General features: G+C 52.0%; 1 protein-coding gene across 8 annotated transcripts in view; it reads left to right on the top strand.

Annotated features, from left to right (window-relative positions):
• NUDCD3 (NudC domain containing 3) overlaps window positions 1-18285 on the top strand; it is a 62985-nt gene that overhangs the window by 33167 nt on the left and 11533 nt on the right. For all 8 annotated transcript variants that reach the window (XR_007147288.1, XR_007147286.1, XM_047834979.1 and 5 more), the window contains one exon: window positions 5893-6025. Coding sequence is in view for 6 of the 8 variants with exons in the window: in XM_047834979.1 (XP_047690935.1) it covers window positions 5893-6025 (133 nt within the window). In the remaining 2 variants the exon portion in view is untranslated. The remainder of the gene's footprint in view (window positions 1-5892; window positions 6026-18285) is intronic.

The raw sequence follows: 18285 nt of genomic DNA, 5'->3' as shown, positions 1-18285 counted from the left end.
TGTGATGGGGACCTGAGCATTCCTGCAGCAGCGGGCACACTAGGTGGGACTGCTCCTTCCACGGGTAGGGAAGGGGTGTGCGGTGATGAGAGGTGATGACAAACCGGTCCGTAGACTTGCTGGCTGCAGGACCACCTACTGGTGTGTCCCTGGCCTTCTGTGCTCCCTCGGACCCCATGAGCTGGCCTGGTCTCCCTTCCCACCCCGCCCTGTGTGCGCTGCCCCTGCTTGGGCCACCCATCCTGGATGTCCCAGCGTTCACCAGTATGGGATGGGCTGCCCCTCCTGGGCGCCAGGATGAGCAGAGGGTGGGCTGTGTGTGCCTGAGGCTCACCCATCCACCCTGACGTTTTTGCTTTCACTCCGCTTCTGGGCCTCCCAGTGTCCTTCTGCCACGTTTTCTTGTTTACTTTTAATGAGACTGATACCTGCTGCCCCCCCCTCCCCCGACCTTGGCGTACCCGAAGCGGGCCGTGGGGGGCAGAGGGGTGGCCCCATAAGAAGTGGGTCTTGCAGAGTGAGGGTGGGATGGGGTCCTGACCCTGTAAACCCTGCTCCCTGGGGAAGCCACTCTGGGGTTTCCATGGTACCCCCGGCCCCGCCTCCTGCCACCAAGGGCTCTCTGCATGCCTGGTGGATGTTTGGGCCGTTGGCCCTCCTGTCCCTGCTGTCGGTGAGTGTTGGAGGTCTGGTGCAGTTTTCTTGGGTGGGATTACTGCTCAGCTGGGGAGTCTGTTGAGAGCAGAGGTAGTAAAAAAGCTGGTCATGACTTGTTTGATTTAGGATGATGAGGAGAAGAAAATGGAGTTAAGACTAAGAATTCAGCCTTCTCCACTTGTCATGTGTGTGCAGGTTACCTCATTTTTGTTGGAAAATGTGTACTGTATATTCACGTACTTGGAAAATATTTGGAATGTTCTTTCTCTTGTCAAAATAATTAACGTGAGGGACATTTGGGTAGTTCGGTCGGTTAAGCGTCCAACTTCGGCTCAGGTCATGATCTCACGGTTCATGAGTTCGAGCTCCGCGTCGGGCTCTGTGGTGACAGCTCAGAGCCTGGAGCCTGCTTCGGATTTTGTGTCTCCCTCTCTCTCTGCCCCTCCCCTGCTTGTGCTCTGTATCTCTCTCCAGCAAAATATAAATAAACATTAAAAAAAATTTTTTTTAAATGATGTGATTTAAGAGGAAGTCTTGCTGTAAGAAACCTGCACTGCCGGTTAATGAAAACAGCATATAGTAAATGTGGATGGTGTTTCTGCGGGCTGACCTTCCGAGCAGTTTGCATTAAAACCTATCAAATTATTCATGGGCGTATTATGAGGGGCTTCAGGTATTTCAGGTGAATCATCTGGTATTTTTAATTGTGCTACATAATTAAAATGTTAAAGGCAGATTATCAAAATATACTTTGTGACAAGAATTTTGTATCAAACGCTGATGGCGGTGGTGGAGAGTCTCCTGGGGGCAGAGTGAGCGGGAGCTACAGGCCGGGGGCATCAGTGCCCTGGGTGTCCCCACGGCGGCACACAGTTGTCCCGCAGGCTTCTGCTACGACTGGTCAGGAGCAGAAGCAAGAACGCAGGGGAGCAAGGTAGGACGTGGGCTGATGGCCTCAGGGCACAGGGATGGAAGCCGGGTGGGGGGTGGGGGGCGGCAAGTGTGTCCCGAGATGGGCCTTGGGTTAGTGCGACGCCAGGAGGAAAGTAGGAGGCGGCACGTGGGAGCTGCAGAACCGACAGTCTTTCCAGCACGTGAAGAGCACTTCTGCGGCCAGGGAGCACTGACAGAGGCTGTGGCGCAAGTGGCTCAGAAGGAGCTTGTGTGGCCAGTAAGCACGAGCACACAGGAAGCCACGAGACTCCTCTCTTGTGTATTCGGGGGGCAGGACCCCTGCCTGGGCACGCCGCAGGTGTGGGGTGGTCCCGGGCCAGCAGGTCCCCCGCTGGGTGCTCAGACCGACCCTTAGGTTATAAAGATTCCATGAAAGGAGAGAGTGGCACCATCCATGCCCTCAAAGCTTCCCTCCACTTCCTTATGTGGCATTCTCGACTCCTGTCTCGTCTCCCTGCCCCCAGACATGACAGGACACACCCAGAAATCACAAAACTTCACCGTGCATAAGTCAGTAAAACGAACACTTAAGCTTAATGTGATTGTCGTGAATTTCAGTGCCCAGTCTGTGTTCATGTTTTCCTGAGTGTCTCTGTCTTCTCATGGCTGGTTTTTCTGGACCAGCGTTCCGGCAGGTCTGCCGAGCCTTCTGATTTAGAACTCTTCCGCTTTCCTCTTTAACTGTTGCTGTTTGCTTGTAAAGAAACATGGAACTTTGTTGTAGTTTCTAGCATTCTGGACTTGGTTCTGGTAAGAATGTTCTCTGCTCCTCTGCCTGCCGTACGCTGGCAGAACGGGATGGATTTTAGGCCCCTTGTTGGGGCAGGATGGTGACAAGCCTCTGTCCTGAGCCAAACTTTCTTTCCAGGTGGGAGTGCGCTGAAGAGGGTGGCGACCAAGTGTGAGGGGGACAGTGGCCCCGGGCAGGACGGGGTGTCAGGCACCTGGAGCATGGGACCCGAGGTCGTGGGCTTCTGCTGCTCAAGGAGCCTGGAAGAGGTGGCAGGAGGCTGTGAGCACGCTGGGCCTGCCTGGTGCCCTTTGTGTGGGTCACTGTGCACAGACTGTGCGGTCCAACCCTTCCTGTCCAAGGTGTGTGGGGAACATGGCCGTCACGTCTTGGTGCTGAGATGGGGCCCACGAACCTGCTTGCAGGCTCCTGAAGCAGGGCATTGGCCTCCAGGGTGGGTTCCCCTCACCCAGCTCGGGAGTGCAGGAGCCCACAGGAGAGTCCCTGTGCCTCCACCTGCTGTGTCCCCTGCCCAGGTCCTGGGGTCAGTGAGGGAGGCCGTGGGAGGGATGGAGGTGGTGGGAGCATTGAGGGGGTGGAGGTTGTGGCAGGGATGGAGGTGTCCCACGAGGGGAGAGGGTAAACTGCCTTAGACGTGCCACACTCCACACGCTCATGCCACACACATGCACAGGCCCTGGTCCCTCCCATGGGCACACTCTGGGGAGCCACCCCCACTCCTGGAACCTTGGAAGGGGCCTGAGGGTGGCCCCCGTGCCCCCAGTTAGAAACCATGCCCTACGGTGCTAGCTCCTGCTCAAGCACCTGTAGAGGCCGCGACTCCTTCGCCTACCACTTGTCACGCTGGCCACTGCTGGAGGGGCATTGGTTTCTGCCTGCGCAGGGGTATGGAGGGGCGGGAGTGACCTGAACAGAGCTCCCACCCCAGGGAGGGGGTGCTGGCTGTGGCACAGGAGCCCGGCCTGGCAGCTCCTTTCATGTGGCCGGCCGTGGGCTCCTGGGATGCCCACACTGCAGGGAGGCCTGCGTGCTGACTCACGCTCCTCCCTTCCCCTCCTTTCCCCTCCCCTCTGCAGCTACATCTGCAGCTGCAGGGGTGTGGCTACGGCCAGTCAGGGATGACGGGGCAAGGGGGCCCAGAGCACCTGCACATGACAGGAGGCTTATTTTTACACATCGTTGACTGTAAATAATCCACTTTATTTAAAGAGAATGTGGATTCCAAGTGTTAAAAAAAGCACCCAGCAGGGTGCTGGGCTCTGTGGTGCTGTGTGAGCAGAGCCCCTCTGTGAGCCCACAGCTCTGGGGTGCAGGGCACCCCCGAGCAGGAGCAGCTCTGGCCGTGGCTGAAGGCTCAGCCCTGTGTCGTGGGATGTGGCTGTCCCTCCTCTGTGAGGGGTCCCGAGATTTGTCTCTGGATTTCTGCCAAGTGCCAGACCATGTTGGCCTCTGTTTTGTGTGTATTTTATTTCTGAGTTTCCATAACTTGGATGGTTTCGAATAGTTAACGCACACACTCTGTTAGGCCGTGCGGCAGGCTGTGCGGGGAGGACGACACCCCCCACCCCCATCCTGGCCAGGCCCTCGGGTGCTCGCTGCACACTCCAGCATGGCCGTCACGCCAGGGCTCTGGAGCTGCATCGGGTGCTGGCGGGCCCGGTGCAGGTGTCTGGGTGTCAGGTTGCAGGCTGATGGCCGCCTGGTCCTGGGGACACAGGCTGGATCGCCGCCTCCTGTCCAGGAGTCCTGAAGAAGAGCCTTTTTTCTCTGGATAGGATGTCTGTGTTGCAAGGAAGTTAATGGTTAAAGGAACAGAAGAAAGCCAAACTTCCTGTTCGTCTCCCACCCGAGACACCACGGAGACTTAACACTCTGGCGCTTGCTTTTACCCACACGCCCATGAGTGTCTCTTAGTAAATGGACCCACGCCATACTCAAAGCCGCACACTTTCCTCATGTAGCCCAGCGGCCTCTGCAGACTTGTGTGTCCTGGCATCCGTGTCAAGCCTGCCCGGTCTTGACCTTTCCCGCCTCTTCTGCCCTGCTCCCTGGGGCTCTCTCCTGAGCTCCCTTCCAGACTCTGGGTGGGGTCCTCTGTGCCTCTGTCAGTTTCTGGGGATGTGGATAGCCACTAGCCCCTGGCCTGCAGCTGCCCGGCCGTCCTCACACCACCGTCCCTTTGCATGTATTTTGTGTCTTGGTCTCCCCTTGTGAAGGACCCAGATGGGACCAGGGCCTCCCAGTGACCTCATTTAACTTTGTTTTTAATTTTTATTATTTTTAATGTTTTATTTATTTTTGAGAAAGACACAGAGCATGAGAGAGGGAGGGGCAGAGAGAGAGGGAGACACAGAATCTGAAGCAGGTGCCAGGCTCTGACCTGTTAGCACAGAGCCGACGTGGGGCTTGAACCCACGAACCGTGAGATCATGACCTGAGCTGAAGTAAAGACGCTTAACCAGCTGAGCCGCCCAGATGCCCCCTCATTTAAACTTTTAAATAAGGCACATTCTGAGGGCTGGAGGGTAGGACACCATAGAATTTTTGGGGTCACGCTTCAACCCCCGATAGCAGCCAGTTATCAGCTGCAAGAGCTGGGCGATGATGGATGCCAGCCTCACATATAAGGTGTACGAGGCAGACCCACAGGAGGTACACACGTTACTTGCGAACCACCACCTGACCAGAGATGGAGGGCTGCGGGGGTGCTCGTGTTCCGACCCTTTTCTGCGCGTCTTCATCTGCACAGATGAACATGTGCTCGCTTCTGTGTCTCCCCATGAGTGCAGCCTCGTCCTCGGGCCTCTCCCTCCACGTGTGGGTGCCGGGCTCCCTGAGGGCTGGAGAAGGTGGGCGAACTGCACCTGTTGTTGGGACGGCCTCACTCAATGGTGTCGCCTTGTCCACAATTAGGCTTCTGTCCTTAATTTAGATCTAAAACTCACGTAGTAAGCTTGAGAGTCCAAATGTTTCTATGTGGTGTTTATGCTATTGTTAGCACTGTTAAGTTTAACAGCAAATTTCTTCTCCTGTTTTATTTGTAATGTCAGCCAAGGCGCTCGGCCACGCCTGTGTGCACCCGTGCTGGGTTGGCCCTGCAGGGACAGTGGGGTGTGGCCGACAGGTTTTTCAGGCAGCTCCAGCACACCACTCAAGTCTCAGGAGAAAGCGGGGCCGCGTTTGGGTTTGCGTGGAAGCTGCGGGTGGAAGTTGTTGGACAGTTTCTGGGGGAGCAGGAGCCCCGGGGCCGTATTACCGAGGCCCTTCGCTTGAGGGACTGAGCAGCGTTCTGGGGTCCACAAAGGCCAGCAGGCTAGGCTGTGCCATTGACCGCGGCCACATACCCCGTCCCCGGCGTGCTGCATTCGTGGACTTCTCTGCAGCATGTTCCTTTGTCCCTGGGTTCCCCGGGAGGCCTGAGGAGGAGGACCAGGAAGGAAGTCACCCTGCCTCAGAGAGGGAGCCCCTTGGGAGCTGGAGGTGGGGCATGGCTGGGGCGTGGTGCTATCTCACCTGTCCTTCTTCCCCAGGAGGCAGGAGCAGTTCCAGAGAAACCCCGACAGCTACAATGGCGCCGTGCGTGAGAACTACACCTGGTCGCAGGACTACACTGACCTGGAGCTCAAGGTGCCGGTGCCCAAGCACGTGGTGAAGGGCAGGCAGGTAACCTTGGGGCCCCTCCAGCTCCTCCACGCAGCTTTCTCTGTGGCCGCGGCTGTCTGGTGTGGGCTGCACTGGAGCCGACTGGCCTGTCCTGTGGTCTCCACTGTCCTTCAGCCGCAGACGTGACTGCCAGCCCTGCTGTGCTGCTGGGGTGCACCTGCTGCTGGGTGTTGAGCTCCAGTGTCCTCCCCCTCCCGTGGTTCATTGCGTGGCGTCCCCACAAAAAGCCTGACAAGGGAGGCAGGGTGATCCACGTCACGCCCATTTCACAGATGGAGCAGGCGCCTGGAGAGGCAGGGCGGAGATCCCCAGGTTGTGCAGTGGCCCATGGTTCCTGGGCCTGTGCTGTCTGGAGCACTGGGTGGTCACGGGGTGGGGGGGCGGGGGAGGGGGGGCGTCGGCCTGAGCAGGGGCACTCACAGCCTTAGCTGGTGTCTCTACTTGAGAGCAGGAGTAGAAATGTAACCTTTGATGGGGAGAGAGAGAGAGATGTTTACTCAGTAGTCGTGCACGTAGGGAGGCCTCACTTTAAAGGAAAAACCCCGTGTAATTTGTGAGGTTGTCCCCTGAGTGCTGTTTGCTGGAGAAGCTGTATTCTTGCTTCTGTCTTCACAAGACTCTTCAGCCTGCGCGGTAAGCAGTGCCTTCCGTGTTTCGTGGCGAGATGGCGGGGCCAAGCAGTTCCTCGCCACCCCCCCCCCCCCAAGTGACACAGGTGCCCCTCACTTGTGCCTGGGATCACCGAGTGCTCTGGGAACTTGTGTGAATGACTGCGGTCAGCGCAGGTGCGCTGCCTCTGAAGCTCTGAAAAGCTCTGAAGCTTTTCAAAGAGCAGTGCCGCTGGCTTCTTTCAAAGAGAAGGTTCCAGAACATGCAAAGTAGAGCTTATACATGACTAGCTCCTGCATTTTCTGGAAACGACTGCCGTGTGAAGCGGCACCAGCTTTGGCTGGCTTGGCTGTGTGTGAAGAAAACCAGGCTGGGTGGTGAGCTAGTCCCTCTGGGGCCCCTGTCCTGAGGTGCTGACCCTAGACTGCCCAGGCTGCACCTGGAACGGGCCCAACCATGCGCAATACACTGGCAGGGGCCAGGCAGCCCCCAGAAGTTGCACTCCCACCAGTGTCAGGAGGGAAGGCAGGAGCCCCGAGGCTTCTTGGCTCCATGTGGTTGTGGGTCAGGGGTCTTGGGCCATGCTAGCTGGAGCACTGCGTCCACTCATTTCTCCCTCCGCCCTCTTCCCGCCTGTGTGCAGAGATGTCACCAGAGCACGGTGACCCCTGTCACGTGGACTTCAAGGTCTGCGTTAGACCTGATGACCAGGGGTCATCCACACAGCATCTCGCTCTGATGACCATGTCCCCTCCTGTGTTGGTAGGTGCAGGCCAGTCTTCCTGTGGGGGGGAGGGGGGACTTTGCCCCGTGTACCCTGGGGCTCCAGTGTTGGTGGGAACTTGGACCAGTGTCTTCTGAGGCTCCAGTGTGGGGGGGAGTCTTGCCCAGTGTCCTCTGGGGCTCCAGTGGCGGGGGAGGGGGGACTTTTCCCAGTGTCCTCTGGGGCTCCAGTGCGGGGGGACTTGGCCCAGCATTCTCTGGGGCCCGGTGGGGCAGGCGTCATGTTGTGTTGGGATTACCTTGTATGCAGGTAAGTCAGTTAAGAAAAGCGCTGGCTACAAACTTTGCTGAAGATAGCTCCAGCTTCCTGGTCCACTTCCTATCTTCCTCCTTCTCCACAAACTTCTGGAACTTTCTTCAGGAGAATTTGTATCAGGCCTAACCTGAAACTGGTTATTTTCTCTTTGACTCTGGAGACCCAGATCACCTGGTCTCTGGCTGTACTTCCCACCCCAGGAAACATACATGCTGACTCTCCCCCAAGCCCTGTGTATTGAGGGTTCTGTGCCCTTCATCGGGTCCCCCTAGGGGACAGGCTGTTGCACCTGGGGGTCAGATGCATGTGTCGTGACTTCGATATGTCCTTACTTTCACCAAGGGTGGTTCTGGATTGTGCTCGTTCCTTCCTGAGACCTTGACTGAGCATGGGATGGTCCCCAAGGCTTGGACAAGATTGCTGCTCTGGGGCTGACCTTGTGGGGTGCAGGCAGTGACAGCCGGCACTGGTGTGGCAGTTCCAGGGAGTGGTGGCTGCCCGCGGTGCGTCGGCCGCTGGTGCATTTGCGAGACCAGCACGGTGCTGGAAGAAGGTGATTTCTGTGTTGGCATTTTTATGACACCTGATGACCGTATTTCTGCCGGCCTGGCTTCATCTCTGACGTGATTCAAGTTTTCTTTATCTTCTTCGGGAGTATTTTTGGTCCATGTTACGGCTTTTTTTTTTTTTTTTTTTTTTTTTTTTTAAAGAAATTGAGGTAATATAGGCATACTGGCTTCTGGTGTGCAGCATGGCTATTTGATATATGTCTGTGCTGTGAAATGATCGGTGTAGTGAGTCTGGTGAACACCTGTCACTTCACATGGTAACACTGTTTTTCTTGTGATGGGAACTTTTAAGATAATCTCTTGGCAATCGTCAAATTCCCCGTTATTCCTATACCGAAGCAGGGGAGGGGTAGAGAGAGGGGGAGAGAGAATCTTAAGCAGTCTCTGGAGAGCCCAATGTAGGGCGCTTGAACTCACAAATCGTGAGATCAAGACCTGAGCTGAGATCAGCCCGACTGAGTCCCCCAGGCACCCCCTGAAACCTTCTTGTGAAACTCTGTGGCCTCTCACATTTTTTAGTGATCTAAGAGTTTTACCTACAGTTCACTTAAAACTTAGCAATAGGTTTATTTTGGATGTCTTGGCTTTTGCTGGTCTCAGGGGTTTTTCCCTTGGAGTAGTCAGTTTCTTTCTGGACTGGCTGCTTTCCAGCCCTTCCCCGAGGTGCCTGTCACAGCTACCTGTCAGCAGTGTTTATTTTAGGGTTTTGACTGTGGCACCTGTCAATCGTCGTGGAGGTGATGGCTGTGGTCGCAGCGGTCCAGTGGTGAAGTCACGGTGGTGGGTGTGCCGGTGGCACTGCAAGTGCATGAGGGGGCAGCAGGGGTCCCCGGGCCCCCTGCCTGGCGGTGACTGGCGCCAGCAGCAGCAGCAGAGCGACCGCTGTCCCTCTGCGCTGGTGCTCGGGTGCAGCAGGCGGAGGAGAGCGCATGCGTTGCCCTTGGCGGCCAGGGTCCTGCCTTTTCCTGTGGCCTTTTTGCTGGTGAATCTAGAGCCAAACTCTAGAGGCTTTCGCCTCGAGCAGGAGTGAGTGCACTCAGCCGCCCTTCGCCCGCTGTGCCAAGGAGCAGGGGACGTCTGCGCTGGGGTGGAGGTGCCTCTGCCCCTGCTGGCATCCCCCGGCACCAGTCACTCCTGGCATCTCACCGAACACCAGGACTTGGCCGCCGGGAAGTGGAGCTCCGGAAGTTTTGAGGCCAACCCCCTGTGCAGACGAGAGAGCCTCCGGGCCACTCCTGCCCCGTTAAGCCATTGCCCTTGGCCGAAAGCGTGCAGACAGAGTCCTGGCTGGAATGCATGACCCTCCTCCTCCCCGGGGACCACGCGTGGTCTTTGTTGAGGATGAGTCCTGCGCCTTCGCCACGGGAACCTCCCACCGTGGCACTGGCACTGAGGCTCCTGCTGTGGCGCTTGGCCCTGAGCCGTTGGGGCCACCTGAGGGATTTGTCCTGCAAGCGCTAAGCGAGCGAGCAGTGGAGCTCCCTTCTCGAGTGGGGAAGAGCTGTGGTCCCAGGACCATTTTTATCCACTTCATGCAGGGGCGTGTGCGGTAGGGTGCTCACATGTGACGTTTTCACAAGGCCTGCCCCTGTCCAGCTGTCTTCCTCCAGTCCCCGCCCTGGCCTCAGTCACCATGTCGTGAGCTTCTGGGTCACGTGTGAGTGTGCGCTGCCACGTCCTGGGCATGTTCAGGGGCGGGCGGTTCCTGACCCCGCCTGGTAGCTGGCACTGTGGTCATTGCCAGTGTCTTGCTGTTGGAGACGGGGACGCAGTGAACGCCCTCTGGTGCGTTCTGTACTGCACGTGCGCGTGCCACGTAGCACGCATGCCGGGAGGCGCTGTCGCACGTGCAAAGGGTGCGGCATCCCTTCAGGACTGCTGATGGCCCCCGAAGGGGTGGGCACCGATCCACGTTCCCGTCGTGATCGTGCACAGGGGTACAGCATCAGGTTTGGGGGTGGTAGAAGCTGGATGGGTGGAAAGGGAGCTTCTGGGTGTATGTGGATTTGTATTCCTCTTGGGAGTATGGTTAAGCATGTTTTTACGTGTGCTGGTTAGACCTTAGGCCCTTTGCCTTAATGATTTCTAGGAGCTCTTTATAATCTCAGGTCAGCCCCCGGTCTGTGGTGTGTGTTGCAGACCTATTGCCTCATTTTGTTACTAATATTTTGAGTTGGCTTCTGGTATTTTTTTCCTTGGGGAACTTAATTTATTTTTATGTAGTCAAATTAGTCTCTTTTCTTGTGGCATCTGGAATTAGAAAGGAGTAGGTTGTGTTTTGATGGAACTTCTTTGAACCTTTGCTGCCTTATAATCCACTTGGATTTTCTCGCCCCTTTTGAGCAGTTTCGTCTAAATTCTAATGGTTTCTCATTCAACTGTTATGGAAATGAAATTATTTTTCTCTTATGGAAGGCACTGCTGTGTGGTGATCTGGGCCTTATCTCATTGGTTACTAACCAGGAGCCTAACTAACACAGTATGAATTTTGTCACTTAGGAAGTTGATTATTGTATTTGATTAGGTGGAGACACTCCAGAAATGCTCCTGTTCAAAAAGTACAGGGAGAACTTGAACAGAATTAGTTAAAACTGAGAATGGAAATGGACACTAGTGTTGATTTTTAAAAATGTTATTTTAAGGAAAGGCTCTGCTACAGATCGCTGTGTGTGGATAAGGGTGGTGGGCGTGCTGGTGAGGAGGGAGTGCTCTGGGTTTGAAAGCAGGTCCTGGGTGGGATGGAAGGTTAATCATGCTTAGTAAATGTGGATGTGTTCTCTGGATGTGTCCACACAGTGCGTTCGCATGTTTTCTTTATTTATTGTTCAGTAAGGGACACATCTCTCAACCTTGTGGGTGTTCTTGATCTCATGGGGGCTTCCTTGGTAGGGTCGTTGTCAGCACCTTGGGGTGATGGCCTCTGGCCTTTGACAGGACATTCCTGAACATGAGATTTTTTTCCAGGGTGGTCTCAACCTCTGTTTCTACATTGGGACCGCCTCCCTGGTCCTTCCCCGGCATCTCAGGCCTGGTCACTTGGGATGAGGCAAGGGAGGGGAGGAGGCATCTCTGCCCTTCCCACTGCGTACCCACGTGTGTCAGCCCTGTCTTTCCCTCTCTCCCCGCCTGTGGACACACATTCTCAGTTCTCAGGGGTATGTACCTGGTGCACACGGTAGCAAAGGTAGCTCCCTTTCTGAAGGGCTGCAGACTGTATTCCAAAGTGCTTGCACCAGCTTTAACATTTGACATACCCACCAGAAGTGTGTGCGGGCTCCTGTTCCACGTCCCCTACACCTGTTGTCACCTGTTGTCTGCCTCCTGATGACTGCCCGGAGGTATCTCGTTGTGGTTTCCGTTTGTGTTTTCCAGATGACTCATAGTGTTGAGCATCTTTGCATGTGCTTATTAGCTATTTGTATGTCTTCTTTAGAGAAATTTCTATTCAATGTCTTTGCCTTTTTAAAAATTGCTTTCTTTTTATTGTTGAATTGTAAGAGTTCTTTTTAAATATAAATATTATACCCTTGTCAGATAATTTGTAGATATTTTCTTTTGCTTCATGAGTTGTCTTTTTACTTTCTCAAGAGATGATGGGTTTTTTGTTTTTTTAATTTTTAAAAAAATGTTTATTTTTGAGAGAGAGAGAGCAAGCCAGGGAGGGGCAGAGAGAGAGGCGAGAGAAATCCCAAGCAGGCTCTGCACTTTCAGCACGGAGCCCAGTGCGGGGCTTGAACTCAAGAACTGTGAGATTATGACCTGAGCCAAAACCAAGAGTCAGACGCTTAACCGACTGAGCCCCCAGGCACCCCAAGAGATGATGTTTTTTGAAGCACAAAAATCTTTATAAAGTCTAGACCGTATTGTCTGTTTATTTTTGGTTGCGCATGCACACCTAAGAAACTGTTGCCTGATCCATGGTGTGGATATTTACGTTTTTGTTTCGTTCTGAGAGTTTTATGGTTTTAGCTCCTACATAGAGGTTTTTGATTCATTTAGAGTTCATGTTTGTAGAAGGCAGGAGGGAGTGCTCTGACTTCATTCTTTTGCATGTAGACATCCCTGTCATCGTCCTGTTTATTGAAAAGACTTTTCTTTTCCCCATCGAATTGCCTTGGCACCCTTGTTTAAAATCAACTGACTATAAAGCTTATGGGTTTATTACTGAATTTTAAATTTTATTCCAATGATCTGTATGTCTATTTTTATGCCACTATCACAGTTTTGGTTATTGGATCTTCGTAGTACATTTTGAAATTTTTTGTTCCTTTTTTCCTCCATGACTGCTTTCTTTTGTGATTTTCTAGTGTAGTATTTTAATTACCTTATCTTTTATTAAACTGTATTTTGGGGATTATTGTTTTATTGTTTTCTCTGGATTACAGTCAATATAGACTTAACTTCAATGTGTATGCAGAATTGGGTTAAAAAAATTTTTTTTTAATGTTTATTTATTTTTGAGAGATAGAGACAGAGCATGACCAGGGAAGGGGCAGAGAGTGGAGGAGACAGAATTGGAAGCAGGCTCCAGGCTCCGAGCTGTCAGCACAGAGCCCAATGCGAGGCTTGAACTCATGAACCGTGAGATCATGACCTGAGCCGAAGTCAGATGCTCAACCAACTGAGCCACCCAGGCGCCCCCAGAATTGGGTTTTATATGGTAATTTCTGTTCTCTGCTACTTTGTGTTGCAGCCCTTTTTTTTTTTTAAGTTTATTTTTTTATTTTGAGAGAGAAAGCGTGTGTATGAGCAGGGGAGGGGTGGGGGGGGGGGCGGGGGGAGAGAATCCCAGGCAGCCTTCACACTGTCAGTGCAGAGCCTGACACAGGGCTTGATCTCACAAAATGTGAGATCATGACCTGAGCTGAAATTAAGAGTTGGATGCTTAACTGACTGAGCACCCCGCCCCCCCCCCCCCCCCGCCCCAGTACAGCAAGCGCCCTGTGGTACAGTTCTTTTAAATCAAATAGGAGAGAAGAAGAGTTAACAAACGAAAGGCACACTTACGCTGTCTTCTGTATTTCCCTTTACCAGCACTCTCTATTTGTTCATGTGGATTCAAATTACTGTTTAGTGTCCTTTCATTTCAGCCTGAAGATGGCTAGTGTTTCTTGCAGGGCCTGTGCAAGGAAAGATGAGTCTGTTAAGTGAATTCCCTCAGGATTTTTGTTTGTTTGTTTACTCTGAGAATGTCTTAATTTCTCCTTCATTTTTGCAGGATAGTGTTGCTGGGTATAGAATTCCTGCTTGACACTACTTCTCTTCACCCTTTGAGTACTCCCTCCCACCACCTTCTAACCTGGTTTCTGGCGGCGGACCAGCTGGTGCACCTGCTGAGGAGCATGCCTGGTGTTGAGTGGCTTCACATCCTGCTTTTAAGATTCTCTCTCTGGCTCTGGCTTTCTTGACAGTTTGATCTGGATGCGTCTAGGTCTTGGTCTCTCTGGATTTATACTACTTGGAGTTCATTGAGCTTCTTGAATGTGGGTTTTCAGCCATGTTTCATATATTCTTTCAACTCTTTTTCTCTTTCCTTCTGGGGCTCCATTATGCACGTTGTGGCATGCTTCTTGCCATCCCCCCGGTCTCTGAAGCTCTGTTCAGTTTTTCATTGTTTCCTTTCTGTTCCTCAGACTGACTACTTTCATTTGACCTATCTTCAAATTTTCCAGTTCTTTCTTCTGGCTGCTGTAATTGGCTTCTGAGACCCTCTAGTAGATTTTTTTGCTTCAGTTCTTTTTCCCCCAGTTACTTTTGAATTCCAGAATTTGTATTTGGTTCTTTTAAAAAAGTAATATCTATCTCTTTTTTGATTTTCTTATGAGATACTGTTCCCATACTTTCCTTTAGTTATTTATACATGGTTTTCTTTAGCTCTTTGAGTGTATTTACCATAGTTGATTTATAGACTTTCTACTAAGTTCATGTCTAGACTTCCTTAGGAATAGATTTTGCTTGTTTTTGTACATTGTGTATGGGCTGTCTTTGTTTTTTGTGAGTCTTATATTTTTTTTTGTTGAAAATTGGGCGTTTTAACTAACAATGTGGTAATTCTGGAACTCAGACTCTCCTTTTCTCCATGGTTTGTTGCTGTTGGTACTTGATGGAGTTCTTGTTTGATGACTTCTTTTCTTTTCTTTTCTCTTTTTTTTTTCTTTTCTTTCTCTCTTTCTCTTTCTGTCTCTCACTCTCTATTTCTCTCTCTCTCTCTTCTCTTTCTGTCTTTTTAAGAGAAAGAGAGAGAGCGAGCCCAGGAGCAGGGGAGGGGCACAGAGGGAGAGAGAATCTTAAGCAGGCTCCATGCCCAGTGCAGAACCTGACGTGGGTTCGATCTCACAACCGTGAGATGATGACGTGAACTGAAATTGAGAGTCAGATGCTTAACTGACTGAGCCACCCAAGTTGCCCCTGATGACTTTTCTGAACTAAGTTTCTAAAGTGTGTATTCTTTATCATGTGTGGCCAGTGAAGTCTTTATTTGGTGAGCTTAGTGATCAGCAAATGATTGGACAGACTTTTTTTTTTTTTTTTTTACATTTATTTATTTTTGAGAAACAGAGTGAGACAAAGCGTGAGCAGGGGAGGGGCAGAGAGAGAAGGAGACACAGAATCTGAAGCAGGCTCCAGGCTCTGAGCAAGTGGTCAGCACAGAGTCTGATGCAGGGCTTGAACCCGCAAACTGTGAGATCATGACCTGCGCCAAAGTCAGACGCTCAACCGACTGAGCCACCCAGGTGTCCCGATTGGATAGACTTTCTTAAACACCTAGAACCAGTGAATCTTTCTTCCATGGAGCTCCTTGTACATATCGGGGCATGCCTTTAACACTTAGCCTCGCAGTTGAAAAGTCTGCCATAGCCTCCATTTCCTGCTCATGCAGAGTCTCAAAGTCAGCTGGTGGTGAGGGGTTAGGGCCTCACCTAAGGATTTTTCCTAAGCTTGCACACGGCCTGCACATTCACGTGGCCCAAATGTTCAAAACCTCCATGAACATTGTATTCCCCAGCGTTTTTTTGTTTGCCTCAGCTGTTATCCACTATTGCAGTCCACAGTGAAATTAAAATGCTTGCCTCTAATTGTTTGCAGCAAACACTCTCTGGGGAAAAGGCTTTTCTGAGTCCATTCAAAACCAGCCTAACAGGTGGGATCTCCCAGGGAACTGTCACACAGGACAGGTACTCACAGTTCTTTAGGAATGGAGTTTTGAAGGAGCCCCAGCCCCTTTCTGCTCTCTCAGGTGTGCCATACTGTGCTGGGAGCGCGGGTTACCAAGGGACTGGAGAGTGAGAATGGGTCTAGGGTAAGTTAGAAGGTCACAAAGCTTGTGTTGCTTGCATAAATGCTCTCTGGATTCCTGCAAACCTTTGGTTAGTTTCCAAAGTTCGGAAACTACATATTGACAGTTTTCACCAGTGTTCTTGTTGCTTTTTTGGAAGAAAGCTTTTTCAGGGTTTTACTCCATTATTTTCTGTTTCGGATCAGGAAATTTCTTGTGTAGCTTCTTGTTTTCCTGGTGTGTTTCTTGCTTTCTTTTTCTTGTAAAAAATAGTGTGCTTTCATCATAACCTCAGAGCCACCCAGACCCTCTGGTACAGTGTATTGTCTAGAAACCACTTTCCTGAGGTCCTTTCACCTCTCATTCCAACCTGGGCCGATTGTGTTTGAGTTCTGTACAGCTCCCATCCAGGAGCTTCCTTTCACCACACTTCTAGATGAAATTCAGTATGTTGGGGATCTCTGTTGCACCTTCCTCTTCCCCCTCCCCCAGTTTTAGTAAGATATAATTGACATATAATGCTGTTACTAGCTCGGGTGTATAGAGTACTGATTTGAAGTCCATGTGTATCATGGAATGATCACCATGGCAGGTTTGGTGGCCTCCTTTGCCATACATAGTTACGGTTTTGTGTGTGTGTGAGGAGTGTTTCAGTTCTGCTGCCTTAGCAACCTGCGCACATGAGACAGGGATGTGAGCTGCGGTCACCAAGCTGTGTGGGAGATCTTCCTTTGGTTTAATTTTCTTCTCATTTTGCTGTGGTTTAGCCTCAAGGAACTTTCTCAAGATACGTTATAAATCCAGAGATCTCAAATGTTTTAAAATGTAGTTATTTTAAACCTCTGCCTATTCTCTGGTTTGGGTATGAATAGAAATCTAAGTTCACGAAAATTCTCCATTTGGAAGATGGAAGGCATGGCCTGCCTGTGCTTCTGCATCCAGTGTAACTGATTCTAGAGATCTTCCATTCAGGTTCTTTGTGAGTAAACTTTTTTTCCCTGGGGAACTTTCGGGGCCTTAAAACACCTGAGGTTATGAAACCACGAGTTTGTGTGAGTCATCTTTCATTCGTTCTGTGTAGCCCTCAGTGGGTTTTTTTGTCAGCAGGCACGTTTTCCTTCAACTCTGGAGCGTTGTCCCGTGGCTGCCGTGGTTTATGGCATGCCACACTGACCGCCTGATGCATCTTGTCTCTGCCTTGATGCTTTCCAGCCTTGCTGTTGGGAGTTTTATTTTAGCCTCTGTGTGTTTAGTATGTGTGAGCATTCTGTTCTCCTGTTTCTTTTCGCTTCCACACTCCTCTCATCTCTCTGAGGGTGTGTATTGGAAATATTTTGGAATTTCCTTTCTTCCTAATTAGTTCTGTAGTCTTTGTGTTCCATGCTGCAGATTTTCCTTCAGGATGCAATTCTGAGTTCCCTGGTTGTTTTTTATTTAGAAACCTATTTTCCACATTCTTTAGGGTAGGGGATGGTGTTGATGATTTTCCCCATATCGGTCTGGGGTCTGCTCCTCTCCCTCCTAGGAGGGCTGAGGGGCTGGCCGCCCACATGGCCCCCACACACTGCCCGTCACACTGCTGACCAGGGTGTTTGGGATGGCGCCCCGTGCTGGTCTGGGCCACGGTGTGTTCTGTCCTTTCTGATGGGTCCTCCCCAGCACAGCCGTCCCCGGGCTGACCCTGACTCTGAGCTGCTTGGCGTCTGCCCTCCCTGCCTGCCGACTGCCAGCCGGAAGCCCCAGGTGGCCACGGCCCCCAGGTGCAGACCAGTCTTTTGTCCCTGCTCCACACTGTCTGTCCCCATGCTCGTGCTGGTCTCTCTGGAGCTGCTGGAAGCTTGTCTGTGCTGGTCTCCCACCTCCTCCCTTGTGCCGTCTGGGCTTTTCCTCTTTGTGCTTTGTTTCTGTGGGTCGCAGAGGCTGGGACATACTTACCCCTCCCAGAGTGACATCTCGAACTGGAAGCGTGTCCTGTCTGGGTCCCCTTGGTGCTTTGGCCCATCCCCTGTTGTGCAAGACCAGCAGCGTGAGCAGCTTGCCCGAATTTGGAAATTACGGTTATGTAAGGCTGGCTGGGAGGATTTTATTAAAGCGAGGTTGCTCCTGGGGTGCCTCCACTGCAGCCCAGGTTCATGGTCAAGGACATCTGACGGGCCAGTGATTGGATCCCCTAGGAATGTGCTGGGTGCCGGGTAATGCCGGGTTGTACCCGTGTCTTCACGGAGCCGGCCGAGTCGACAGTAAACCCTCCCAGAGGTTAGGTGCGGGGCAGTCGTGCCCACAGGATGCTACCCAGCCTGTGTGCGGACACGTGTGGGCAGTGGCTCACGCGTCCCCAGGCGCGGCCTGGAATTCTCCTTGTCTCTGAAAGCCAAAGTTGATGGAATGGCATCTTGCCACGGGCCATCTTCCACCTGAGGGTACTTCACATTAGGTTACGGCAGTTAGGTTACAGCAGCCAAGCCTGAATATCTATTTGTGACTCTCAGAGTTTGTTTTCAACACTTTATGTTTAACGAGCACTTGTGGAGTCACATGGCGGGGGGGGGGGGGGGGGGGCGGGTGTCGCCTCCACACAGAACCGGATGGAGCCCACCCTTAGGAAGGCCTGGGTTCCCACCTCCAGTGTCCCTTCACCTGATGCATTCTTCAGGTGCGGTCACGAAAAGACTTTGCGTTATAGACACAGATTTCAGAGTTTGAAAAGGGACAGGACTGGTTTGCTCTCCTCGTCCAGTTCATGATCTGATGAACCCCCAGGGGTTTG

This window comes from Prionailurus viverrinus, chromosome A2 (genome assembly GCF_022837055.1).
Source record: "Prionailurus viverrinus isolate Anna chromosome A2, UM_Priviv_1.0, whole genome shotgun sequence".
Classification (NCBI taxonomy): Eukaryota; Metazoa; Chordata; class Mammalia; order Carnivora; family Felidae; genus Prionailurus; species Prionailurus viverrinus.
Note: the sequence above shows the minus strand (reverse complement) of the source record. Positions and strands in the feature narration are given on the sequence as shown.